The following is a 25,449-nucleotide window of genomic DNA, read 5'->3' on the forward strand; positions in this document are numbered from 1 at the left end:
AATATAATTCTTAATTTTTATTAATAGGTAATTAATCTATTATTTAATCCATTTATTATTATAAAAGAAATGCACTCCTTTTATATATTATAATTAATATTTTCTCTTTTTCTTATATATTAGTAACTACAGGTATATTATAGTTATAGTAGATATATAGTTATATTATAACCCACTGTTTATTAAAACTATAAAAGGCTCTTTATTTAAAAATATATTATATAATATTTTTTTAAATATTTTTTTTTCTTCTTCTTTACTATTATATTTATTATTTAATTTAAGAGATATAATATATTTTAAGTCTTTCTGTTGCCTTCTTACAGAAGACTGTCTATATTTTTTAAATTATACTAGTTTAAAATCTTAATTTCCACATGTTGTATATACTTTAGATTCTTATAATTAAAAAAGTTAATTTTATTATATTCTTCTTAAGCATTTTCTTTTTTATACTATACAAAGAGTTTTTAAGTTTTATAATATTTATAAAAGGCTTTTTTATAAACTTTTATAAACTTATTTAATTTTATATATTCTTCTTCTTTTAAGATAACTACTTTAAGAGATTTAAACCTCCACTTAACGTTCTATAATAAAAAGCATATGCAAGAGTGTATATAGGTAACAGGAAGAAATAGAATTTTAGTAAAAAAGGTATTATACTTCCTTTTATTATTAAAATATTCTATATATCAGTGTATAATACAGTTAACCTAGCTAATATAATAGTGTCCTAGATAATCTAGATTAATATAATTAACATCCTTAAATCTTCTTTCATAATTAAGGTTTTATTATAAGGCTTGGTCTAGTATAATAGCTTAAAGGATAAGTTATTCTTTTACTTCTTGCTATTAAAGCTTAAATAACCACCCATATAGAAATAAAAGAGTGTTGTTTTTAAAAGGTTCTTAGGCTTTAACAATATAATTTTAAAATTCAAATAGTTAATTAACTTCTAGGGTTAGGTTATCATATTGTCTCTAGATATTATTATTATACTTATAGTTACATTTATAATTTCGCCATTTAAAATCTTTATCTATTTTAGTATCTACTTTATCTATATTTCCAGTTAATTAAAGATCTTCCTAAGGGATTATTTATCAGTTAGGTATTTTAAATTCTTTAGCTAGTATATTAGAATTATTTAATAATTTAGCTTCCGACTAATAGTAAAGGTATTCATTTTCTTCTTTAGCTATAAAGTCTCTCTCTATTATTAAAATAGTCTTGCTGTCTTTTTCCATAGCATAATTATCTTTTAATAGTAGAATAATAGACTTTTTAAGTAATCTACAGTTTTTTACTATATAGTTTAGCTTCCTACAATTATAATATTTAAAGTCTTTCTTTTTATTATCTTTCTAAATTATACCAATATCTATAGATCCTAAAGTACTACTATTATCTTTAGCAATTTATTTATTATTCTTACCTCTATTTCCTTAATTATTACAAATGCTTATATTAAGTTTATATAAAAAATTATCAGCTTTAACGCATTTTTTAATAAAGAATAGAAAGTCATGCTAAATTCAATCAATGTCATAAACCTTTTCCTTAACGCTTTTCTTAAATCCATTATAAAATCATTTAATAAATACAGCTTATCCCCATTTAACTCAAGAGGCAAGGTCTCTAAATTTTACAGCATAATTAAAGCATTTTCCTTTCTAAAATACTTCTATAAGTTTATTTTCAGCTATTTAAACTTCTCTAACATCTTTAAATACTTTTATAAGTTCTCTTTTAAATTCTTTAAAGTTATTAAATACCTTTTTAACAGCCAACAGAGGATTAGTCAGATCCTTAAGATATTTATCCTACATAAGTCAAAACTACTTAAATGCAGTTCCCTTAAGGCGCAAGGCCATAAAAAAAACTTTTTTATCCTCAGTATTAATTATATTCTTAAAGTCTATAAAATAAGCCCTAAGCTAAGTTTAAAAAAGTTTAAATTCACTAATTTTTCTATTAAACATAAGAAATAGTTATTACTTAATAAAAATTCCCATATCCTTCTTAATTTCCTTTTTCTTATTATTTAAGGTATTAATTAATTACTTATTAACTTAAAATATATTCTAAAGATATTCCTTTAAAACATCTCCCTCTAAATTATTTCAGTTAAGCTTATAGCTTATAGCAAGGTCGCTATCTACATTAATAAGTCTAATAGGTTTAAAGGTTGCAGCAAGTGCTAGAGCAATTTAAAAAGCTACAGTATCATTTCCAGTCATAGTAGTTCAATTACTTATAAAATTCTAAAAAATCTTTTAAACAAAAGTTATTAACATATAATATCCTGTCCTATACTATTATACTTAAGTATAGAGTAGGTTCTTAATCTATAAACTTAACATTAGGTTTATATTAGCAGAAAGATAAGTTAAAGTTTTATAAGCAATGTAGTTATATAACTAATAAGGTTATAAATAACTAATTTAATTATTATTTAAAAGTACTATATTAACAACTGACTATTTAAGTTCTATCTAATAAGTATAATAAACGTCTTTCTTATATAGTAAGTCATTCTAAATAGCTTACGGTTAGATCACTCTTGCATAGGCTTACGATGGCTCACTTAATGATCCAACAGGGATACCTGTAAACCGTAATCCTTTCCTAATTAGTCCGTCGGTCCGTAGTTACTCCCAGAGTACATACTCTTGCTTAGCTAATATACAAACGAATGTTCAGGTCGTAACAGGAATGATTTTGCAACCTGGTTGCTCATTTATTTCCACCTAATGGCTAAATACATTATGGATGGTTTCTCCGCGGCATTCCGGCAGTAGTTGGCAGATAAAGGCGTCAAAGTTGGAAATGACAGTTGATATATCTTTACGAGATAATAAAGTAAGCCAATTACAATTATGTGAATATTGCCAGAGTGAGCGTACCATCAGCTTTGGTTGCCACCTTGATTGCTATTTATAGTGTAGATGGTTCATACACATTGTCCTTATAGGTACTCCGCAAAGTACATACGAAACCCAGCTCCTTTTAGTTATTCAGTCCGTCTGATAACTTAAGCGTAAGTATTTCATTCTCATTGCTGGATATGTAACGGAGCGATATATGAGTCGAAGAGAAGATGTCTTAGTCCACCAAGCTGGTATGAGAGATTAGTTGAAAAGTATCAGCTTAATATATTCTCGCTACTGAATACTCTATCATTGATCACATAGTCGGACAATTTGAGGGGTGAGCGGATAATTTTGATTTGTTGTTTTAGATCAACAAAAGTGAGATTGAGAAGAGAGCTTGGTATGGAATGAATTGTCCTGCCTCTAGTATTACATATTAGCTATTCATATACTGTTAGTTACTTATCTACGCAAAATACAGCGTAGATATGAATCGTCTAGTTATTATAGGTGCATATATAACGTACTGAAGAATATACAGTTTGCATATACTGGAAACATGAGGGAGCCCACACACCTAACGTCCAGATTGAAGTACATGTGGCATGACCAACCGGGTAGCGGACTAAATAAGACACCACAGCGTATCTCTCAAGATAAATTCACGTCGAGCGAGCTCATTTTAAATCAAGAAGATATAACAGACCATATAAAGGGAGAGGGGTATAACTTACGAAGACCAAGGGCAAATACACTTCATATACTCTGTTTCATTATGTATCAGGCTAAGCAACACATCTTACTCCAAAACGCACCACCATTTCAGTTTTATATGTTTCCCATTGATATTGAGTTGTATAACAATAATTACAAGTTAGTAAAGGCTAAGAACTTCCTTCACACCGGTATGTTGCGAAATATTGAGGCACTTAATCGAGAGAATTGATCGACAAGAGGGCAATCAATACTCAGGAAAGCTGAAATCTAAGCTAATTGTTGAAATGTGGGGGGCCAATTGGCGATCTCTGCGTACATGGAGGTAGTACTTCGAAGACCTCTCGTAATCAATGCTGAGGCCATACAACGCCGAATCATGGCTGGAAAGCTGAAACAATCAATTGATGAGACAATTACCAAAACAGCTGTTTTCCCATCCCCCTCTTCCATCTTCCAGCTCAAGGACAAAAGGAATAAATGCTCTTTGATGGACGAAGGGAAGCCAGAATATAGTGGGGTAAGCCAGCGCCACAGCATAGAGAGGTGCAGATCAGTCACGTTTTTAGTCATGTGACTCCCTGAAAGCCGGACTTCCAACTAAGACTAAGAGAAGCGCCGCACTTTGAACAGCCGGCTGGTCCAAACGACGTCCCTCTCCCCAAAACGACTTCCACCAGCCATTGCGGCCTCGAAACATCGCCAGAACCACTCGAATCACCACACGGAGCGCCTCTCCTGCAAGCGCCCGAAATGGCCATCCTCCGACACACCGTCGCCCCGCTGCGAGCGGTGCGATGCGCACGCAAGCCTCTCGCCTCCGCGCGCAGCCTCTCCATGACGACTCGACGACAAGGCGGCCACGGCGGCGAGTCACAGTTCGAACCCCCTACCGGATGGCTCTGGGGCGTCAAGCCCGGCGAGAAGCCCGAGCCCGAGGGCTGGGAGTGGCCCATGTACCTGTTCGGCGCCGGCCTTTTGGTCACCGGCGTTGCTTTGGCATTCAAGCCTGATACTTCGTAAGTAGCAGGATATATTGCGTGTAGGAGCTGGACTTGCAGCATTGCGACTTCTGGAACCATCTCCCCCTTATATTTATAGCCTATGGGGGCAGGAATTGGAATGGCGGAAGTGGCGAAGCTACCGGCCTCATTGCGTCATTTTGGCTATGCGGCATTCACTGACTTTTAATACTACAGCGTCTCTACCTGGGCTCTTGAGGAGGCACGAAGAAGATTAGAGGCTGAGGGTGTTCTTCCTGACCCTTCACAAAACGAGAAGAAGAACTAAGTTGACGACATGGGAATGAGACTTGGGGTTATTTTCGCGTAGAGGGGGAGAGGAGGCGGAAATCTTTTGTTAGGATTTGGGAAAGCAGCGAGCAGTGGGGCAACGTTGGGAGTGGCCAACATGTACATGTTTAAGGCATTTTATTTTCCTGGTTTTCTATCGTTACAGAGATATATGGTCCCTCAATGGCATGAATATTAGACTGGGTTGTTGGACAAAAAAAATGATTCACGATTTCACCGAATCTTCTCCGTACAGGGGGGCATGATTTGCAGCAGATGGCAGATTAATTTTTTTTGTAACAGCATATCTACATGACGCTAACTAATGTATTCCTTCTATCCTTAATTTTTTTATGCCCCTTAGACCTTGACGCTCCATTCGTGCTCAATATCACCGTACTGGATGGCCTCTATCCACTCCTTCACCTTCAGCGCAAGCTCACCAGATTCCTCAGTCTCCTTCAAACCACAGTCAACGACCTGGCCCTTCCAAGCAATAGACCTCACAGGGCTAACGATGGCTGCGGTGCCAGCACCAAAGGCCTCCAACAGACGGCCCTCCTTGGAGGCATCGGCCAGCTCCTGCATGGTGTACTTGCGCTCGCTGATCTTCCAGCCCTCGGGAGCAAGTCTCTCCCGGGCAAGCTGGAGGATAGAGTCACGGGTCACGCCTTCGAGGATGGTGCCGTCAAGAGGAGCAGTAACAAGCTCCTTCTGGCCAGTAGCCTTATCCTTGAGGGCAACAAACATGTTCATGGTACCGACCTCGGTGACGTACTCCTCCTCGCCGAACAGCCACAGGTTCTGCTGGTAGCCACGGCTGGCGGCCTCCAGCTGGGGGACAATGCAAGGCGCATAGTTGGCACCGAGCTTCTTGTCGCCAACACCACCGGGCCAAGCGCGGACGGCATAATTGGTAGCCTCAAGAGAGACGGCCTTGAAACCGGTAGGATAGTAAGGGCCGACGGGAGAGGCAATGACGTAGAGCAGGGCAGAGCCGGGAGCGCCGACGCCGAGAGTGCTCTGAGTGCCGATCAGCGTAGGTCGCAGGTAGAGAGAGTAGCCTCGCTGGGCGGGGATGAAGCGCGAGTCAAGCTTAGTGAGCTTTGAGATGAGCTCGACAAAGGCAGTAGGCTCAAAGGTGGGCAGCGCAATTCGAGCAGCGGACTTGTTGAGACGGGCCATGTTCTTGTCAGGGCGGAACAGCCGAATGTCGCCGTTCTTGTCCTTGTAAGCCTTCATGCCCTCGAAGCACTCAAAGGCATAGTGGAAGACGCAGGTGGCCGGGTCCAGAGACAGGTTCTGGTAGGGAGTGATGCGAGGCTCAAGCCATCCTTCTTCCTTGTTCCACTCAATGGCGAGCATGTGATCTGCGATGAAGTGTTAACGCGCCGAGTTCATCAAAATACAAACTTATATCCATAAGAGCAAAAAAAAAAAAAATTACCTGTGAACTCCTTGCCAAAGACGAGGTCTTCGGGCTTGCTCAGGCTCTTTGGGTTTTTCGTCTGCTCCACCGAAAGCCTTGAAGCATCAAGAGGGCGCTGTACAGAGGTAGAAGTGGCCGCAGCCTTGAGGCTGTAGAAGCGAGCAGGGCGATACGCAGGAAGGAGTCGCGAAGCCCGCGTTGCGCTCAAGAGCGCTGTTCTGGGGATGGCCGAACGCATTGTGAGATTCTCTGTGTGTCTGTTCTTTGTCGTCGTCTCCAACAAAATTCTAGCTACTATTAGGGCAGTTGTCCCAAAGCAGAAATTTCAAGATGCCTCACTTTCAACAACGTGGTCTAAACAACAGCAATCCTTCTGCCGCGTCCAATTGAGGTTCCGGGCCAGAGTCCTGGTAAAGCACTGGTTTATCAAGAGAAGTTGAGCTGACAAAGAGAGAAGCAACTCGCGAAGCCGGAGACTGCGCCAGGCGCGCAATCCACGGAGAGGACCCTGGACCCCGGAGCGGTACCGGACTACGGGCTTAGTCTTAGTGCAGGGTGGATTACGTGCATATTCACCGCTGCCTCCTTACAGTGCTGCGATACGGCTATCTTACAGCGGCCAGTTAGCGCTGCAGGCCCTGGGGAACAGTGCAATTTCTTGCGCATCTACGCAGTATGGGTGAGACTACTGCTGTAACTATTCGGGGTAGCTGACACCAAGCCCGAAGATACCCGTTTTGCGATGCCGCGTCAGGCCGCTTTGCAGTAAAATCGCCGATTATTGCACTGCTGCTACTACGAAAGAGTATGACAAGTAAGCAAAGGAAGACTTGCGTCGCCACCGATATAGGAGAAGCGCGCGCCTTTGGGAAGACTGGGTTGATCCTGTTTTGTCTTTGGGATGGTCAGCCTCGTCCATGCTTGGCGGTCTTATCGCAATTCAGCGATTACCCAGAGAGGAAATCCTTTCATATATGCCCGAGAGACGGCCGCCTCCAATTCCGTAGCAGTTTTTCTGTCTTAGTCAGGCGGCGTTGTATTATGCAGCACCGCGGCGATGTGGCTTGCTGCTGTGGCGCAGAGGCCGCCGACGCTCTGATGCATCATGCTATCACTGTGGCCAATAGCAGCGGGGAGCTACGAATAGCATCAACGCACTGCATGTCTTGTAGCTCGACCAAAACGCGTGTCATCGCTCAGCCTCGCCGCGGTACGTCAGGGACATTCGCAACACGCCAGTCCATCCGGCTGCACAACACAAAGGCCCTGGCATAGACATCCGTCTTTGTTGTCTGAATTGCGCCGGGCGCACCAACAACCTGCCATCTGGCCATTTTGGCGCACTCCAGAGTCCCTCCTTGATCGCTGTCCCAGTCCGCAATGAACCCTTAATCGTTTTCGTAGACGACGCTGCACCAGTCTGCTCTCTCCTACGCGACGCATCATGTTCTCCTCTGCGCTCAAATCCTTCTCTAGCACCAACATCTCGTCCAACTATACCGTGTCGCCGAATCCTACATCGACGGCCGGGCCATGGAAGATCTACGATGCTAAGAAGAAGTCCACCGGCAAGGCGTACAGCGTCTTCGCCTTTGACAAGAAGACCCTGGACGCACACGGCAGCTCCGTCGGCAAGGGCAATGCCGCGTCCTACAAGCGCAGCGTCGAGGAAGTGGTGGAACGCTTGAAGAAGGAGGCTTCGAGCTTGGCCAAGCTGCGGCATCCCAGCATCCTCGAGCTCGTTGAGCCGGTGGAGGAAACAAGAGGCGGCGGGTTACAATTCGTGACAGAAGCGGTGACTGCATCTCTCTCCAGCGTATTACAAGAAAAGGATGAACAAGAACGCTCTGGTGGCCCTGGCGGCCGATCGAGTCGATATGTTACGGAAGATGCCGACGGTGTGCGCAGAAGAAGAGAGATTGAGATTGACGAGCTGGAAATCCAAAAGGGATTGCTTCAAATCAGTAAAGCATTGGAGTTTCTGCATGATAACGCGGGTCTTGTCCACGGTAACTTGACGCCTGACGCAGTGCTCATCAACGCCAAGGCATGTCCACCTTCAACTTGGGTCACTTCTTGTATAGGTTCCGACAACTAACCATGCGACAGTCCGACTGGAAGATAAGCGGACTTTCTTTCTGCAGTCCTGCAGACGGTTCGACGAAACCTACCTCGATCCAGGGCATTAGCCTGCATGAAGTCCTCAACTTAGACCCTAGGCTACCCAGATTCGTCCAGCTAAACTTGGACTATACCTCTCCGGATTTTGTCATGGATAATAACCTGACCGCATCTGCCGACATGTTCTCGCTCGGATTGCTGTCCGTTGCTCTCTATAATTCCCCTCATCAGTCGCCAATAGAGTGCCACGGGAGCCCGTCTTCGTATAAGAGAGTCTTTTCCTCATCTTCCACCGTTCCAACAACCACAAACAACTATCTTTCCTCCAGACCATTGCCCAGAGACCTATCCAACCATGTGCTGCCGAAGCTCATTACTAGGAGACCTGCGCAAAGAATGACAGCCAGAGAGTTTCAACAAAGCGAATATTTTGATAATGTCCTTGTCTCTACTATCCGGTTTCTCGATACCTTTCCAGCAAAGACTCCCAACGAGAAGTCGCAATTCTTGCGCGGCCTTAATAAAGTTTTGCCTTCTTTCCCCAAGTCTGTTCTAGAAAAGAAGCTATTGCCAGCACTGTTGGAGGAAATGAAGGATAAAGATCTCCTCTCTCTGATTCTGCAGAATGTCTTCAAGATACTTACTCTGCTGCCCGCAGCTCGAAGGGCGTTCAGCGAAAGGGTACGACCAGCCTTGAAGAGTGTGTTTGTAGAAAACGCAAAGCAGAGCCAGGAGAAAGATCCAGCCCGGGATGCGGGCTTAATGGTCTTTTTAGAGAATATTGCAGTGATAGCTGACAACAGTAATGGCGGGGAGTTCAAAGACGGTGCGTACTCTCCCAACTAAATTTGCGCCTGATAACGATGATGTTGCTGACACAAATGCTATAGATGTCTTACCCGTTATCATTGCTGCCATAGAATGCCCCACGCCTTCGATCGTGGATGCGGCACTGAGGAGCTTTGCTGTTGTGCTGCCTGTTCTGGACTTTAGCACAATCAAGAACGAACTATTCCCCGTAGTCGCCGTTGTCTTTAGTCGAACAAACAGTCTCGCCATCAAAGTCCGCGGTCTTCAAGCTTTCGTCGTCCTCTGCGGCGGGGCTAATGAATCCAGTGTAGATGACGGCGGTCTTAGTGGGCTGGAAGGAAGCAAGAAAACTTCTTCATCCAGCGCACTCGACAAATACACCATGCAAGAAAAGATTGTTCCCTTGGTCAAGGGCATTAAAACCAAGGAACCCGCCGTCATGATGGCAGCTCGGGATCTGATGTACGTGGTCGGGCAAACAGCCGACGCTGAGTTTGTGGCCATGGATATTTTGCCAATCCTTTGGAATATGAGCTTAGGACCGCTGCTTAACCTCAAACAATTCCAATCATTCATGGATCTCATCAAGACTTTGTCACGCAAGGTCGAGGATGAACAAACGAAAAAACTACAAGAGCTATCAGGGTCGACCAACGGATCAACAGCTGCCGCCAACGAAGACTTTATGGCCTTCGGCGGCTTGACAGGAACTGCTTTCGATGCTACTAATGGCGGTAACGAGGATGATTTTGAAGCGCTGGTGAAGGGTACAGCTGGCGGTTCTACCGGCGCTGCAAGGGCGCCAAGCTGGGACGACGCACCGAATGCCGCTGCCTCTGTTAGTCGATCGTCAACGGCCACGCCGCAGACACCATCCTTTTCCTGGTCGACTCCGCGTGCCATGAGTCCTCCCGCGAAGCAACCAAGCACCCTGAAAAGCCAGCAGTCTTCTTTCCGAACAGTCACCCCCGATCTAAACCGCTTTGAAGTCATGACTCCAAGCTCAACTCAGTTCAGCCAACCCCTGCAACCAACAATGCAGTCGAGTTTCCAGCAAGCACCAGCGCAGTCTACGGCATCTGCACCAAGCTTCAACTGGTCGTCTTCCACTACATCCACTAATACGAGCTTTTCACCGCCTCCCTTGACACCAAACTACTCCTCTACAATGTCCAACTCGAGTGCTACTACATACGGCACAGGCGTGGCGACCTCCATGTCCAACATGTCACTAAACTCGCTCAACTCCCAGAGACCCGCAATGGGTGATTCCCGCGGCTCATCCTTCTCGCTAGCCCCACCACCAGGCAGCAGCTCCGGGATATCAGGATTCAGTCTTGCACCCCCTCCGGCAGCGTCTCAGAATGTATGGAGCTCAGCAGGCTCCGGCAGCTCGCTGTCTCAACAGCAGAAACCAATGGGCTTTGGAGGAATTAGTAATAACAGCCCGATGGGTGGCAGCTCCTTCACGTCGCAGCCGCCCCAGCAGCAGCAGCAACAGCAGAAGTCTGGCTTGGATAAGTATGAAAGTCTGATTTAGCGTACGAGCTTTTCCATTTTCCCATGGTTCTTCATTACCTCTTTGTATTTGTTCCAATTTCTGGTTGGGTGTCTTGGAAGAAGAGAGAAGAGGAGTTTTCAATATGCGCGATGGGGACAGGAGAATCTACCTGTAAGGCAAGGTATAATATAAACTACCTGCATAGTAAAGGATCATAAGCGACATGGAAGCTTAAAAGAGGGCATGAGCAGGGGTTTGTTGTATAGTAGTACTATTATAAAGAAGCCATATAAGGACAAGTCGTATTTGTGGGGGTTGATGTTCAATTTACGTATTTGGAAACAGGGGAAAAGGCGGAAAGCAAAATATAGATACCATTTCAACGAAGAAATGTAGGGTTTCAGATCCAACATCAATCTTTCTTAAAAAAAAGGAAGGAAAAGAAAGAAAAGAAAAGTGAAACAAACAGCCCTCCATAGACGGCCTTTTTTTCTTTTTTCTCTCTCTCTGTCCACTCTCTTCATTTCCTCCAAAGAGCTATTCACTTTTTGTTTTGTAACCCGTTTCCTCGGCTCTTCGTATGAATCATCAATCCATCTCAACGAGGCAATGAAGAACATTTAATCATTGTGCTCAAAGGGACACTAAGTCACAAACTAAGGCGAGCTGACCCCCTTAACCTTGCTTACATGACCCCCCCGTCTTACACAAGATAGATCATAGCACCATCTCGTTACGGTAAAGTATGGATGACAGAATTACCAAAAATTGCCTGCTGTGCTGGCTAGTTGAACACGAGAATGAAGAGCAAATGAGGGAGAAAAAAAAAATTAAGAAAAAAAAAAAGTCAAGGTATCCAATCGTTTAAAGTTAAAAGGAGTAGATAATAAGAAAATGAGAACCAATTTATATTTCTACTAGTAGTATAGCTCAATTCTCTCTATACGGATGGACCGTGACTATCTGTCTAAAACGGCTTCTCGTTTATTCTCTCTCGTCGTGTCCTCCGTCCAATTAGCAGAAGCACTCTCCTCTCAAATCTAACAGCCTCCACAAATTCCCATTGCTTCCTCTCCTCCTTTATATGTATATCCCTAGGTAGTGTAAAAAGAAAAGAAGAAAAGAAACAACAAGTCTTTGGGGGGGGTAGTGTATCAAAAGCTTGTTTGACATGCCCCGCGAGTTAAACAGGTGTAGGATGAAAAAGGGAAACTGACAGAAAAAGAAATGAAAGGAATTGAAAAGAAAAGGAAAGGAAAGGGCCGCACATCATGAAAACAAGGTCCTAAACTCCACAAGGTCCGCTAAATTCCATCTTGTGGCGTAGAAAAACACGAGGTATATCAACAGAGAAAAGGTGTAACGCGCAAAGAGAGACAAGAATAGGAAAAAAAGAAAGAAAGAAGAAGACAAAAACGAAAAAGAATCAAAAGGAACCCGTCCCGTCCCATCCCTTCCCTTTCGCGAATGTGTGGTAAAGCATTGTCGCCGGTGTCTAGGGAGCGTCTTCGGTTCTTATGCCCGCTTTAGGCACTCTTGGTATTAGTGCCGTTGGTCATCTTGGGGTTCTTGCCATTCGCCTCTTTGGTGCCTCTGCCGTTCTTCGCATTCTTGACGTCTTTGCCGTTCTTCACCTCCTTGGAATCTTTCTCCTCCTTGGCGGCGCCATTCTCCGCAGCCTTGTTGGACGTGAAGACATGGCGGCTTGCATAGCCATCCTCGGTGCGCACACTAACCTCCTGATCCACCGGCACCATCTCATGGACAAGCGGCCAGTCCAGCTGTCGGCATAGCTCAGCCACGACGACGTCACAGTCGCCGAGCAGGTCGATATCAAAGTTGATATGGCTGACGGCCTGACGAGAAACGTAAATCTGCGGGATATGCGGCGGCAGGAAGCTGACAATCTCCGAGACTGGAGTCACCTTGAGCGAAGTGCCAATGACAATGACCAGGTCTACCTTGTCGCGGTCGTTTTCCGTGAGGCGGCGCGAAAACTCGTCGGGCAGGGCCTCGCCGAAGAAGGTGATGTCGGGCTTCATGACTCCTGTAGTGGGAATATCGTATTCTGAGTTGTCGTCGGAGCTGTCGTTGTCGGCCCAGCGTCTTCTCTTCTTCTCGGCGCCAGCAGATCGCTTTCGCTTGGGCGCAGCGCCGGAAGCCTTGAGCGATGAGAGGCATCGTGTGCACTTGGGAATCTTGCCGGCTCTGATGTCTGGGAAGATCTTCTCGCCAGGGATTTGGTAGCGACACTGGACGCAGCTTGCGGTGCCGAATGAGCCGTGGCACTGGATGAGCTTCTCCTTGGGCAGACCGGCCTTGACCTCTAGGTTGTCGATGTTCTGAGAGTAGTTGGTAAGCAGCTTGCCGCGCTCGTGAAGCATAGCCAGGAACTTGTGAGTAGGCGTATATCGGTCGGTTGAGGGAATGATGTCCTTGGCAACCGAGTAGAAAATGGTCGGATCTTGCTTGAACACCTCAATGTCAAAGACCTCTTGGGGGTCATTCAGGCCCAGATGCTCCAGCTTCGAATACAGACCTGTGCCCTGCGATCGAAAGTCCGGGATGCCCAGAGACGTAGAAATACCGGCGCCAGTGATGACGATGATGTTGTTGCACTTTCTGATGAGCTCAACAGCGTCCGGAACGGTGTTGTAGCGCGTCAACTTGGCCCTCTTGGACAGCTCGCGCGTGATGGCCAGCGAGAGAAGGCTGAAGTAGGCCTCGTCCGGCTGGCCATCCAGAAACGCAGGGGGCCGAATTCCAAAGGCGCTGAGAAGCTTTTTGGCGCTGTAGCGGCCAGCATCGACTGTGCGCTGGCAGAAGACAGCAGGGCCTTGTTCGCGCAGCTCGCGACGCAGTCTGCAGGCCTCTTCAGGCGTGCAAGTCTCTGGTCCTGTGAGTTGGAGATGAGTTAGCGTGAGGTTTTTGGACGTTTCGCCACTGGTGCTAGTTCCATCACCACCAGCGGTTTTTTGCCTTTGCAATTCATTGTAGAGCCATCTGGGCACAAGACGATGGACTGGTCGTCGTCTTGGTCTTGGCTTTGGCCACTTGGCCTTGATTCATACTCGAGAGCGCAGAAATGAAGCCACGCTCAAAAAAAGCTGCTCGCACACGAATTCTGCCAACACGACAGAACAAGACAGCCGCGAGGCCAGTTCTCCGTCCAGTAGAAACAAACAACAAAAAGTACAAGGCAGATGAAAACAAGACGACCAAGAGAAATGATGAGAAATCAGCGACAACTTACTGCCAGAGTATACTCCACTCTCTTCCGTCAGTTCCTCCAGCGCATCCTCAAACAGCGAGTCTGTCTCCCACGAGTCGCGCACATCGGCAACTCTCTCCTCCAGTTCAGCGAGCGAAACGTTGACGGAAGCCTCTTTGATCTCCTCAATCGTTGCATTCTCGGGCAAGCGATCGAGCGCATCTAGCCGCGCTTGAGAGCGCTTTGCGAGGGCCACACCCTTTTTGCCTGCAGGCGCCCGTTTCATTTTCTTAATTGTTTGTGTTTTCACTTTCCTCTCTTTTGCGTGCTGTTTTCCTCCTTCGCCCTTATGCGCGTCTAGTGTAATGTGGCGTGGTGTGATTGCTTCCCAATCTCTTTGTTGGGTGAGAAACAGGACAGCCAACGTGGCAAAAAAAAAAAAAAAAGACGAAAGACGATGAATGAAGAAAAACAAGTCGGGCCTCAAACAAGGTGAAAATACGCCGGAACGCGGGCAACAGAGGAAACCAAGGCTATAATAGAGTTTACTAAGAATGGTGTAAAGTAGAGAAAGAGAAAGAAAAGCGACGGCGAGATGTGAATCAAGTGAATCAAAGTTGTGGAACCGAGGCGAAAAGTTGCCGCGATAGGTCGCCAGCAAATGCCGAGTTGCCACGCGTTGAAACGATGATGATGAAGTTGATGTCGGGGGAAGGGCAGGGGTGGTGAAGCTTCAATCAAGCCTGGCCTCTGTGATCTTTTTCTATCTTGTCGTTTTTTCTGTCTTTTACGCTCCAGATGCTCGTGATGATTAATGGATCAATTCCAGGGAAGCGATTAAGTTACGCACTTCACCTAAAACAGAACAAGGTCAGAGCGAAAATATGGGAGTGGGGGAGGAAAAAGGAAAAAAAAAAAAAGGACTGGGAATTGAGATGAGAAACAGGTGATCAGACCAAAGAGAAGGGGAGGATCAAGGAGAGGTGGAAGAAAAGAGAAGGGCACAGACGAGGACGAGAAGAGTGAAAGGACGAGCCAACAAGGCGCGAACCGGTCTAGAATGGGTTGAATTAAAAAAGGCTGAGATTGGGCGGTGCTAGAAGAAAGAAGGGAAAAGTCCAAGGGGGGTGGAGGGAGGAGGTATGGAGTACGTATTGATTGATTAAATTAACGTAGTCGTACCTTGGCAGTGGTACGCCGGCTCGACTTCCTGGTGCCTTGCTGCGAGGCCAGCCCAATGCGAGGCTGGGTGAGGGATGGATGATGCTGATGGCAGATATGATGTTGTCAGCACCTTGAGAGAGTTTCCAAAGTACAGAAATAGACAAATGGCTACGGGAATAAGCAAAAAACTGGGCGGCGGCCAAACTACCTGGCCACGACTATCGATCGACAAAAAGGACGGGGCCGGTGCATGGGGATGGACAGACGACGGTGACAACCAAGGAGAATACGAGAGGCTAAGAGGAATGAGTGAAAGAAAGAAGGAGAGAAATAAATAAAGACGAACGAATCGCCACGAATAGTCCAAATAAAATTGGCCTCGATCCCTGGCTTGTCACAATCGTCCACGTTGATGCCTTAGTATTCTGTGCTAGCAGTAGTGTGGTGTTATTTATTGATTAGCTGCTTTGCCATCACAACCCATACATTGCGTAGGTAGGTATGTAGGTATTAGATAATAGCAGTAATAGCCAAGGTGAGAAAATAAAAAGCAAAAAGAAAGAGTAAAAAAAAAAAAAAAAAAAAAAAAAACGGCGGTCCATCCGGGACCAGAATCTGCTTGGGAGCCAACTAGTGTGACAATTCAGAGACATACATTAATACATGTTACTACATACTAACATATAAGACGCATCCATGGATGCCGTTGCACGCACTGTCCAGCACACGTTTTCTTCCTCGTCTTTGGACACTCATCCGCCGCAATACCTGCTAACGAGCGCAAGGAGAAGAAGAAAAGGATGAATAATGGCTGTCAAATTAACGCTTAAAATAGATTGGATATATTTACCTACTGCAAGAATCTATTGTGTCTCCCAGCAAAGAGAGGCATAAGACAACGGCGCAGCGTTTCTCGTCATCTGTCACTTTCGCCGTTCACTCCACACCCACGCTCATTTCGTTTCATTTCACTCGCCGCCCATAAAAAGGGACTTTTCAAACAGCCAAAATCAGCATACAAAAGAAGAGACAAGCACAAGCACAACTGCTCTTCCCTTCCCCATCCGCGCTTTCTTCTCCCATAAACTCAGCTCCCTCTCCTCTATTTAAAAAAAAAAAAAAAAAAAAAAAAAAAAAAAAAAAAAAAAAAAAAACGGGCCCCCATCTCGGAAAACACAGCATCGTCATATTAAATAAATAGCCTTTCTCTCCCCCCATCCGACCCGGAATGCCGCCCATCTCATCAAGAGGAATGCAGCAAACGCCTTAGAGCAATCCGTATAAAACAGAAAAAGAAAAAGAAAAAAAGAAAGGCGAATAATAACGGAAGCGCTCTTCCGATTCATGCTTCCACCCCCTCCCTCTTCCTCCCTTTTTCCACTCCCCCAGGTTTAGATTAGAAAGGCGACAACACGTGTTTCGACACGGAGACTTTTTGCCTCTCCCTATCTCTCTCTCTCGCTTCTTGGCCTAAGCTATAAACTTGCTAGCTGGGTGCTACATTCATGCCTAGTGTTGATAGATCAACGATCCATGCAAACTCCAGCCCTTTCTTTCTTTCTTTTCTACTTCACATAAATTAATAGCATTTACTATAGATATGCCCCCGGTCCAGCAACTCGAGCGATAAGCCAAACACCCCATCCTTCATTCTTCTATAGCCGTGCTCCTAAGCTGTTGTTACTCCACCCAGAATAAGACTTGACCGCGGCCCAAATAATATCTCGCAGTCCTCAAGTACAGTTTACCCCGTATAACAAAGTTTGTCTTTCATTACCACCCAATATCAGTGGGTTCCCGCCATATAAGAAAAAGCGCCCGCCCCTACTAGTACACCTCGGGTAATAAACACCAAGCAACACAAGCAAGGGTTACGACAAATCAGAGAGTCTCAATAATTGAATAAAAAAAAAACCGCAGCAATATCTAGTCTATCAATCAGCCAATTAATAAAAACTAAATAGCCAAACGCAAACGCAAACACAACAACACATGCACACGCCGTTCCAATACAGCCTATAGCTGAGCTTTTTAGGCTCCCATCCCCAATCCCAACCACCCCCCCAAATCCCTTTTCCTTTTTTTCCCTCCCTTGCGCCATTAGCTGCGTCTCCTTGATTGTCTGACACATTTTCAACTTTTTCTGTCGGGAGACTCAACAAGTATGTGCGTGTGCGTGCTGGCAGATACCAACACTAATGCCATGTAGTGTAATGCCATGTCATGTAATGCAAGAGGATGCGCTGTTTTTTAATCATCAAGTTCGAGGAGACAAAACAATATGAAGGTTGTATGTATATACAAAGAAACTATAAGAAACTACAGTAGCAATAATGCCGCAAGCCTCTTTTTTTTGGCTCCCCTACCAGCATGCAACCAACCTAGACAAACACTCGGCCACTCCGAGTCAATCTCATGCATACGAGTCAAACTCAAACTAACTCGGCTATTGCTACTGCTATTACCGACCGCAGCTTTTTCAGTCAGACATACACCATTTAGATCACCTTCACATAAGTATGTAATAACAGAAGAAGAGAGCAATTTAGAGAGTCAGGCATGCACGATTTACATCACCTTCCTATACTTGCGTAATTCAAGAACAGGAAAAACAAAAGACAAAGAAAGTGTAAAGAGGAAGAGAAACAGACCCATCTCTCCCTGCTATTATAATAAAAGTAGTAATACTAACAGATAATGCAAGAGAATAAAAAAGTCCATTATAATACGTGCCACTTTATTCTCATCGCAACCGCCTCCAAAATAAAAAGTGAATTACCGTCTATCAATATCAAATCAAGTGCGACCGGCACCTTTGTTTATGCGTTTGGTCATCTCCAGAAAGGACATGAAAAAAAAAGGGAGGGTAAAGAGTGGTTTAAAAAAAAAAGTATAAACAGTCGTTATAACCAGGGGAATCATATTATGCAAGCCTTTCAACTCCTTTACGCCTATTTTTGCGCCTCGCTGTTCTGGCCCTCGGCGGGCTTTTGTGATCCCTGCTCCGGGCTTTCTTCTGTTCTTGATTGATGTTGTAGCTGAAGCTGATAATGCTGCATCATGGCTTCTCTGTCTTCAGCTGATGGCCGGCCAATCGGTGACCATCCTGCTGCTACTCCAGCAGCCACTATTCCGGCCATGACTGTTGGTGCTCCGAGGGCAGAGTTAGAGCGTGACCGGGCTGACCGGGAACGCTGCCGCGATACTGGTGTGGCAACGCGTGATGGGAAGCTGTCTTCTCGGCCCGGTGTATCGGTTGTCATGACAGAATTGGACCGGGAATGAGACGGGCTCCTTGACCGCGTAATCATTTCTTTGGGGTGTTGGATGGCAAACTTCAGATTGTTAAGGCGCCCTCCCTTCATGCGCCTGAGAAAGTTAAGTTCATCGCGAACATCAACCAACGGCTCAGGGTACATGTCCATCTCCTCGTCAGAGATTGTGAACCCAGGCACCTGTTTCGCTCGACGCCTAAGGAATTCTGGCACCAGTTTGATAACAAAGCTGTCTGGAATAAGGCGAATAAGAACACCGATTGGGATGGAGAGGAATCCGAGCACAAGGGCAATGCCCCACATTCCTCCGGATTGGTCTTTGTCTGCAATCGAAAAAGCAGCACCGCCAACGAAGATGATCAGAACCTGGCCACCCATCATGAGAGTGCTGATTGCGATAAAGAACCAGTTGCGTGTCAGGCCTTCAAAGATGTTAAATTTGTTATCCAAGCGTCGATTACTAAAAGAGAGGTGAAAAAAAAAAGGAGGTTAGCACTCAATTTATACAAAGACTCTCAGGTGTTAGATATACATACTTCCATTGGTTGAAGATTTGCATCCAGACGAATGTATTGAAGACCAGAGTTTCAATGTCGGCTTTGGTGACCTCGCCTCCAACAATGGGCTGGACCACGTTGCTGCCGCCAAAGTACAGCAGGAACGTGATAGCCAGTTGGTACAAGGCTTGTCCAATAATCATTTTCCACATGGTTGGCGAGATGATAGACGAACCCTTAGGCTCAGGCTTCCTGTCCAAAACACTGTCCTGCGGCGGATCAGTAGCGAGAGCAAGAGCTGCCAGTGTGTCCATAATCAGATTAACCCAAAGCAGCTGAACAGCCGTGAGGACAGACTTTTCAGACTCGCTAGAGACGGCAGAAACAAAGGTGAGGATGACGGCAGTGATGTTGACTGTAATCTGGAACTGCAAGAAACGTTTAACAGCATCATTGACAGCACGGCCCCATTTCAGGGCTTTGACAATGCTGGCAAAGTTGTCATCCATAAGGATGATAGCGGACGCTTCCTTGGCAACTTCAGTACCGGCGATGCCCATGGAAAATCCAACGTCGGCCATTTTGAGAGCGGGGGCGTCGTTGGTGCCATCACCAGTAACGGCAACGGTCTCTCCCAACTCCTTAAGCCTTTTCACTAGAATGCGCTTGTCCTCGGGGCTGGATCTCGCAAGGACATGAAGTTTGGGGATGATTTCGTTTTGCTTGAGCTTACTCAAATTACGGAAGTCGGGGCCCTCCATAACCAAGCTATCAGACTGCAAAATTCCACATTCCTTGGCAATGGCCTGAGCAGTGATCTTATTGTCACCAGTAACCATGCGAACAACAACGCCGGCCATTTGGCATAGCTGAACAGCCTCGGCGACGCCATCTCGTAGGGGATCCTGGATACCCACCATGCCGGCAAACGTCATCTTCTGGAATAAATCCTCAAATAGGATTTCACCCTTGCCCTCACCGCGGCGCAAAGCTGGCGGAGGCCACGACTCAAAATCTCTGTAGCACAAACTGATGGTTCGTAATGAGCGCTCTGCGTAAGATACAATAAGCTGGTTGGTTGCATCGATATCTCCCTGTGCCATCGACACCACAGAGGCATCCGCCAATGGATTCTGTAAAACTTTGTCGCATTTGGCAAGCAGGATCTCCGAGGCGCCCTTGATGAACAGTCTGGCCGTGCCATCGCGTTGCTGGACAACAATTCCCATGCACTTACGACCTGAATCAAAGGGAATCAGCTGTAGAGTTGTCGAATTTCCCCGTAGCTCGCTGACAGGCCCCATGCCCAGATGGGCTCTGGCAAACAGGAGAAGGGCCGTCTCGGTCTTGGAGCCGATAAACGTCTTTTCTCCTTCAACCTCGCCTTCGAATGCCGTCGAGTTCAAAGCAATAGAATCCAGAAGCAACTCTCTCACCGGAGCGCTAAGCTTATTGACAAAATCTGATGCGGGTAATGGTTTCTTGTTGTCGCCTTCAGCGTTATCGACGTCTTGTACGCGAGACTGGCGAAACTCATGGTTCACTCCCACTGTTCCTGCTACAACTTGCATTTTATTCTGAGTCAAAGTTCCTGTCTTGTCAGAGCAGATTGTTGTCGCGTTGCCCATGACTTCACAAGCTTTTAGGTGTCGAACCAGGTTGGCATCTTTGAGCATACGAGTTGTAGCGAAAGCGAGAGCCAAGGTAACGGCAAGGGGGAGACCTTCCGGGACAGCAACGACAATGATTGTTACTGTGACAATGAAGATGTTGAGGAACATCTGTCCCTTCTGCGCCGGAGTAGAGTTATCATCATGCGGCAAACGGACCAGAAACTCGATGAATAAGACAATAAACAAGAGCAGACCGGCAGCACCACCGAGCTTAGCAATGTACGTGGCGATGACGTTCAGCTTCGCCTGAAGTGGTGTCATTTCCGGGTCATCGTTGAGAGCCATGAGAGTCTTTCCGTAGGAAGAGTAGATGCCAGTTGACGTGGCCATATAAGTGCCAACACCTTCCATGATCCGGGATCCGGACTGAATGAATGGATCCATCTTTTTGAGGCTCTCATGATTCATAATGGCTTCGTAGACTTCGTCACCGCCCTGTTTGCGTATAATGTCCGATTCTCCTGTCGTCTGAGATTCATCGCATTTGACGTCAAAGCCTTCAATGAGGACACCATCGGCGGGAACCATGTCGCCAGGTTCGAGGTGGATCACGTCGCCAACCATGAGGTCGAATACAGATACTTCCATTGTCGCTCCAGAACGTACAACCTTGACATTTCGATCTTGCTTCTTCTTGTTTAGCTTTGCAAACTGTCTTTCCTTTTGATAATCGTTTAGCGATCCCACAATGACCACGATGGCAATGGCAACGATAATGGCAACGCCTTCGACCCATTCGACCTTGGGTTCATCTGGCGTGTGTGCCTGGCCAAAGGTTTGATAGAGACCAACGGCAAGACTGATGGCGGCAGCAATCGACAAAAGAATCAACACTTTATCATTGTAAGTGATCCACATAAGTTCCAGTAAGCTCTTGCCTTTCTTCTCTGGTAATCGATTGTCTCTAAACACTCGGTATCGGTCTTGAAATCCTAGTGATCGTCGACTTGATTGAGACATTGTGCGAGCCGCCGGTTCCCCAGCTGTCAGCAAGGTCGCGGTAGCCTGCTTATCATTCTTTTTCGAAGTTGCCTCTCCAAATGTGACGTATCCTTCCAGATAGTTTTCTTCGGTGCTTAAGCCAGCTTTGCGATCCGTTCGCAGACCGCGCTCCAAGCCGCTCAAACCTCCTAGGTGATAGAAGGCCGCAAGGTTCTTGGGGTTGAACATCTTGTTGAGTTGGCCTGGTGAAAAGGCAAATGGGTTGTTCTCAACATCGAAGTCGGCCTCAGTCCCTGCATCAGGCTTCAACGCTGTCTCGTCGCTCATCACTTTATCGTTTGTTGGCGTCGTCTTGTACTTGTCCGTCTGCGTTGAGTTGGAAGCAACCACGGTGGTTTCCCCCCCTGAAACGAACGAACGGCTCGCTTCTTCGGAATCGACTGAGTTCTGCCGTGATCTTTTGTGGTTCGTCGGTACAACCAAGAATCCGTGCGCGCCAATGGGAGTCGAGACATTGTGAGGACTTGTTGGCCGGCTGCTCTCTCTGCTAATATCGAAGGATGTGTCCGTCCGTGCTTCGGGGTGCCTTTCTTGAGAAAAGCCAAAAGGCGTCTCTATCATTGTAGAGGGGCTGGCGGCGTCGTCTGGGGGGGAGATGGGAGAGATGGTGTAGCTAGGTTGCGGCTGTTGGTTGTTAAAATCGTGTGTAATTTCTACAACGCTGCTATTGGGGTTGACGGCAGTTGTGTCTATTGTTATCGTCGGCCTAGGTATGCAATCTATTGGTTAGCCAACCCTTCTTTTTTTTTTTTTTTTGGTCTTGAGGGAGACGGGGCTGATTCGCAAGCAAAAGGAACACATACGCCCTCCGCCTCGCTGGAGGCCCTGGAGAGGGCTCAGGCTTGTTGGAGTCGGCCATTGTCAGCACTCAGCCGCCTCGAGGCAGCACACACGCTGAGATACGGCTCCGTTGCGAAAAGAGGTGTCGAGGGAGAGAAAGGGTGAGGCTGGACAGAGAAGACAGGCAGACTCGTGCAATCTGTAGCAACTGAGCCAGGGGGCGCGTTTGGCGGAGCTCAGGCGGGTTAATATCTAGATTTGCTCTGGCAACAAGGGAGAGAGGACTGGCGAGGCAAGCCCTAGCGGCTCGATGGAGGCGAATTAGCACCAGCTCATGGCCCAAGGAGTCGGAGCTTCGCAACGTCGAGCGCCCGTACAAGCAAAGTACTCCGGGAGGAAGAGCGTCTGAAGAGAGCGGCCATGCAAAAACCAAGGCCAGAAGCAAAACAAGGAATAAGGAATGAAGAGACTTGCATGTACCTTGCCATCGTGCTCGTCTCGTGCTTGAGGTTTAGCGTGAGGCTATGCTAAATGAAAAGGGTGAGTGATTGGCAGGCGGAAGCCAGCAGCCCCACCAGCATCAACCCATTTCAGTGGAGCGCCAGCTATGGTCGTACCTGTTAGACCTCGGTGGGCCGGCGGCGGTTCCAGCGGAGGCGAGCTCGCGCGGGTAGTCGCTACTGACGTGGCTATGGGATCGCGGGCCAATGCGCAAGTACCGGGAACCCAGCCTTGGCCCTCCAGGCAAACGCTCGCGCAGGGAGTGTCGCTTTGCTCTAGCGGCACCACTAAATAGGACAGTGGCCAGAGGCGCTATAACTCCAGCCAGCCGTGCATACACAATCCCCCTTCCCGGGCGTTAAGGCCGCTTACCGCACCGCTGAGGCATTGACTGGGCGCCCCGTACCTTGCCGAAGCAATGTACTCTTAGCACGCGGTCGAGGCATAACTTACTTGTAAGCATAAGGTATACAGCTGCGCGAGTAATGGTTCCGCGGTATAACGGCCCCGAGGCAGCATCTGCACCGTGCAGTATACGGATTCTTTGTTCAATGGAGCGATACCGTACTCTAATTGCGGAGAGCAACATTTGCATGATCGTGATCGGCCGCCTCCCTGTTTGAGCAGCTGGCAACGCCATTTCCAATCGCTTGGCAATGCATGGATTATATCTATGAGTGCTTTATAGGCACTTGCAGCGAGAGAGCTTGGCTGCAGTTACAAAAGTACCGGGTACATGGCCGCTAATATCCCCAACACGGCCAAGCTGACCCAGTGCCAGAGTACGCGGGTGCATGTACGAAAGAAGAAATACCTCTAGCAGTGGCATAATGCCAGGGTCTTCAGGCGCCAACTGGGAAACCCGACGAAGCGACTTGCACGGATTGGAACAAGTTTTGAAAGCAATCAGCAGTCTAATTGGGCACGAGTGCGGCGTTACCTCGACCTCTTGACCGACATGCTTCAGCACGTCTCGTATACCTAATTCGTATATCCGTCTGCCAGCACGTGTGCAGTATGTATGTAGATGGCTACCTAGGTACTTACTTCGGATAAAAGAAAAAAATCTGAGAATAATCCGAATTAGCTAGACAAGGAACAGGGGCTTGGCGGCCTTAGTACGGAGGAGATGCTCAGAAACTCTCGCCCTGCCACCGAGCAGAGGCCTCAACTCGTTTACCTGGGCCTCCCCATCAGCGGCGCCCAAGTACACGCACTACCGCTCCAGGTACAAGTAGCGAGTCTCCGTTGTGGAATCTCTTGGTTTGGGTACCTAGGACTCCTCTCTGCCCGCTAAGCCGCAAAGGTATCTCCCGAATACAGTTTCAAGCTGAAAAGTATCGCTGCTCGCGTGTCAGGTCCACGTAATCAGCCACGGCAGAGCACGCCATGGGCCACCAGTCAGTCGTCGCCCAGCATCATGAGACGGCCACAGCCTTGCCTGTGGCGATAGCGCTCCTCTGCCCGCGGCACCATCTCATCGCTTCGCTCGCAACGTGCCTCATCTTCAGCGCATCTCGTCGACGAATCTACCTTATCAGATCATCATGTGATGGGCGGCCGTCAGAGGCTCCAGCGCCCCCCAGAGCCTAGTTCCAGGGGCTGTGCCAACAAGCTTTCTCCCCTCTTTGGCACCTCTGCAGCCCGATCAAGCGCTGCGGGCAACACAAGCACTCGGCGGGCAAACATCCATTGTATCAAAGTCGCCATGTCCTTGCGATTGCTACTTACACCTACCTACGTATGCAAACCCTCATACAAGCCACTCTCCACAGATCTAGCAACCAGCGCAAAGTTCACCACCGCCAACGTACTAACGGCTCCGTATGGAGCCAGCAAACCCGCCACGTGAGGCCGCCCATGCGAATATGCTGGCGATTTGCTGGCAAAACAGTCAATGCTATGGAATCAAGGGCGCCATATCTGCTCGCCAAGGCTTCATCAATCTCCAGTCGTCATAGGAACTCGCCGCGGCCATTGAGGCACAGCCTTGACGAATACGCGTCCCTTCAGGGGCTCTGGAAAATGTTTTAGCAGCACGGCATCAGACAATACCGATGATACCCAAACAATGTCGCAAACCGCGCAGCAGCAAGTCCTGGATATCGCTGCGGTCATACATGAACACGGCACACGACGGGTCATAGGTGGCATCTGAGACGCAGAGAAATACAGCTGTCTCTCGCTACCAGTAAAATGATGCTGCTTAATTTCTGACATTGGCGCTAAGACGGCAGAAAGTGACATCGTCGGCCCCATCGAAGTGCTTATACTTGTAGCGCCATCTGACGCTGCTGGAAGATCAGCATCTTTGTTGGAAGGTCGTACATTTGCACACGCATTTATCGGGTTTAGTCCTCCGATCATCATATCTCTGCGCCGTGCCGCCGTGGATATCAAAGTGCTGCTGTATCACGGTTGCAGAAATGGATTCCAGAGATGCGGTGACGGCTGGCAAAAGTGACTATTCTGGCGCCAGGCGGCTGAGAAACGAGCATGACTCGGCCCCAACATAATAATTAAACTACGGGACTTCAAGCACAAGAGCAAGCTTCATCTTTCATATTCCATACGGCGGCGTAGCCAAAACCTTGATATTT

General features: G+C 46.9%; 6 protein-coding genes across 6 annotated transcripts; 3 read left to right on the top strand and 3 right to left on the bottom strand.

Moving 5' to 3' along the window:
• Positions 1-3,972: 3,972 nt before the first annotated feature.
• Positions 3,973-5,254, top strand: TrAFT101_007759 (uncharacterized protein; the record flags this gene model as incomplete). Its single annotated transcript, XM_024910679.2, has 3 exons — positions 3,973-4,113; positions 4,227-4,612; positions 4,793-5,254. The coding sequence occupies 3 exons, from the start codon at positions 3,973-3,975 to the stop codon at positions 4,881-4,883; spliced, it is 618 nt and encodes a 205-aa protein (XP_024759133.2). The 3' UTR covers positions 4,884-5,254.
• Positions 5,156-6,774, bottom strand: BAT2 (branched-chain-amino-acid transaminase bat2). Its single transcript, XM_024904121.2, has 3 exons — positions 6,654-6,774; positions 6,333-6,601; positions 5,156-6,255 (listed from the first exon to the last, which is right to left on the bottom strand). Exons 2-3 carry the CDS (start codon positions 6,550-6,552, stop codon positions 5,246-5,248), a joined length of 1,230 nt encoding a protein of 409 aa, XP_024759132.1. The 5' UTR covers positions 6,553-6,601; positions 6,654-6,774; the 3' UTR covers positions 5,156-5,245.
• A 682-nt stretch (positions 6,775-7,456) lies between these two features.
• Positions 7,457-11,231, top strand: TrAFT101_007761 (uncharacterized protein). The gene is made up of 3 exons (XM_066128137.1): positions 7,457-8,361; positions 8,424-9,261; positions 9,326-11,231. The coding sequence occupies exons 1-3, from the start codon at positions 7,759-7,761 to the stop codon at positions 10,783-10,785; spliced, it is 2,901 nt and encodes a 966-aa protein (XP_065984254.1). The 5' UTR covers positions 7,457-7,758; the 3' UTR covers positions 10,786-11,231.
• A 1,041-nt stretch (positions 11,232-12,272) lies between these two features.
• On the bottom strand, positions 12,273-14,243 carry TrAFT101_007762 (uncharacterized protein; the record flags this gene model as incomplete). The annotated part of the gene is made up of 2 exons (XM_024900586.1): positions 12,273-13,642; positions 14,000-14,243. The coding sequence occupies 2 exons, from the start codon at positions 14,241-14,243 to the stop codon at positions 12,273-12,275; spliced, it is 1,614 nt and encodes a 537-aa protein (XP_024759130.1).
• Positions 14,244-18,072: 3,829 nt separating this feature from the next.
• On the bottom strand, positions 18,073-22,427 carry TrAFT101_007763 (uncharacterized protein; the record flags this gene model as incomplete). The annotated part of the gene is made up of 3 exons (XM_066128138.1): positions 18,073-18,856; positions 18,933-22,274; positions 22,372-22,427. 3 exons carry the CDS (start codon positions 22,425-22,427, stop codon positions 18,073-18,075), a joined length of 4,182 nt encoding a protein of 1,393 aa, XP_065984255.1.
• A 1,974-nt stretch (positions 22,428-24,401) lies between these two features.
• Positions 24,402-24,701, top strand: TrAFT101_007764 (uncharacterized protein; the record flags this gene model as incomplete). Its single annotated transcript, XM_066128139.1, has 1 exon — positions 24,402-24,701. One exon carries the CDS (start codon positions 24,402-24,404, stop codon positions 24,699-24,701), a length of 300 nt encoding a protein of 99 aa, XP_065984256.1.
• Between the last annotated feature and the right edge of the window lie 748 nt (positions 24,702-25,449).

Source organism: Trichoderma asperellum, chromosome 4 (genome assembly GCF_020647865.1).
Source record: "Trichoderma asperellum chromosome 4, complete sequence".
Lineage (NCBI taxonomy): Eukaryota > Fungi > Ascomycota > Sordariomycetes > Hypocreales > Hypocreaceae > Trichoderma > Trichoderma asperellum.

Excerpts from the sequence above, each read along its gene's own strand:
- BAT2 (XM_024904121.2), bottom strand. The coding sequence starts at position 6,552 with ATGCGTTCGGCCATCCCCAGAACAGCGCTCTTGAGCGCAACGCGGGCT. Across the intron at positions 6,256-6,332 it reads CTTTGGCAAGGAGTTCACAG|ATCACATGCTCGCCATTGAG; the intron begins GTAATTTTTTTT and ends ACTTCATCGCAG.
- TrAFT101_007761 (XM_066128137.1), top strand. The coding sequence starts at position 7,759 with ATGTTCTCCTCTGCGCTCAAATCCTTCTCTAGCACCAACATCTCGTCC. Across the intron at positions 8,362-8,423 it reads CAGTGCTCATCAACGCCAAG|TCCGACTGGAAGATAAGCGG; the intron begins GCATGTCCACCT and ends ACCATGCGACAG. Across the intron at positions 9,262-9,325 it reads TGGCGGGGAGTTCAAAGACG|ATGTCTTACCCGTTATCATT; the intron begins GTGCGTACTCTC and ends CAAATGCTATAG.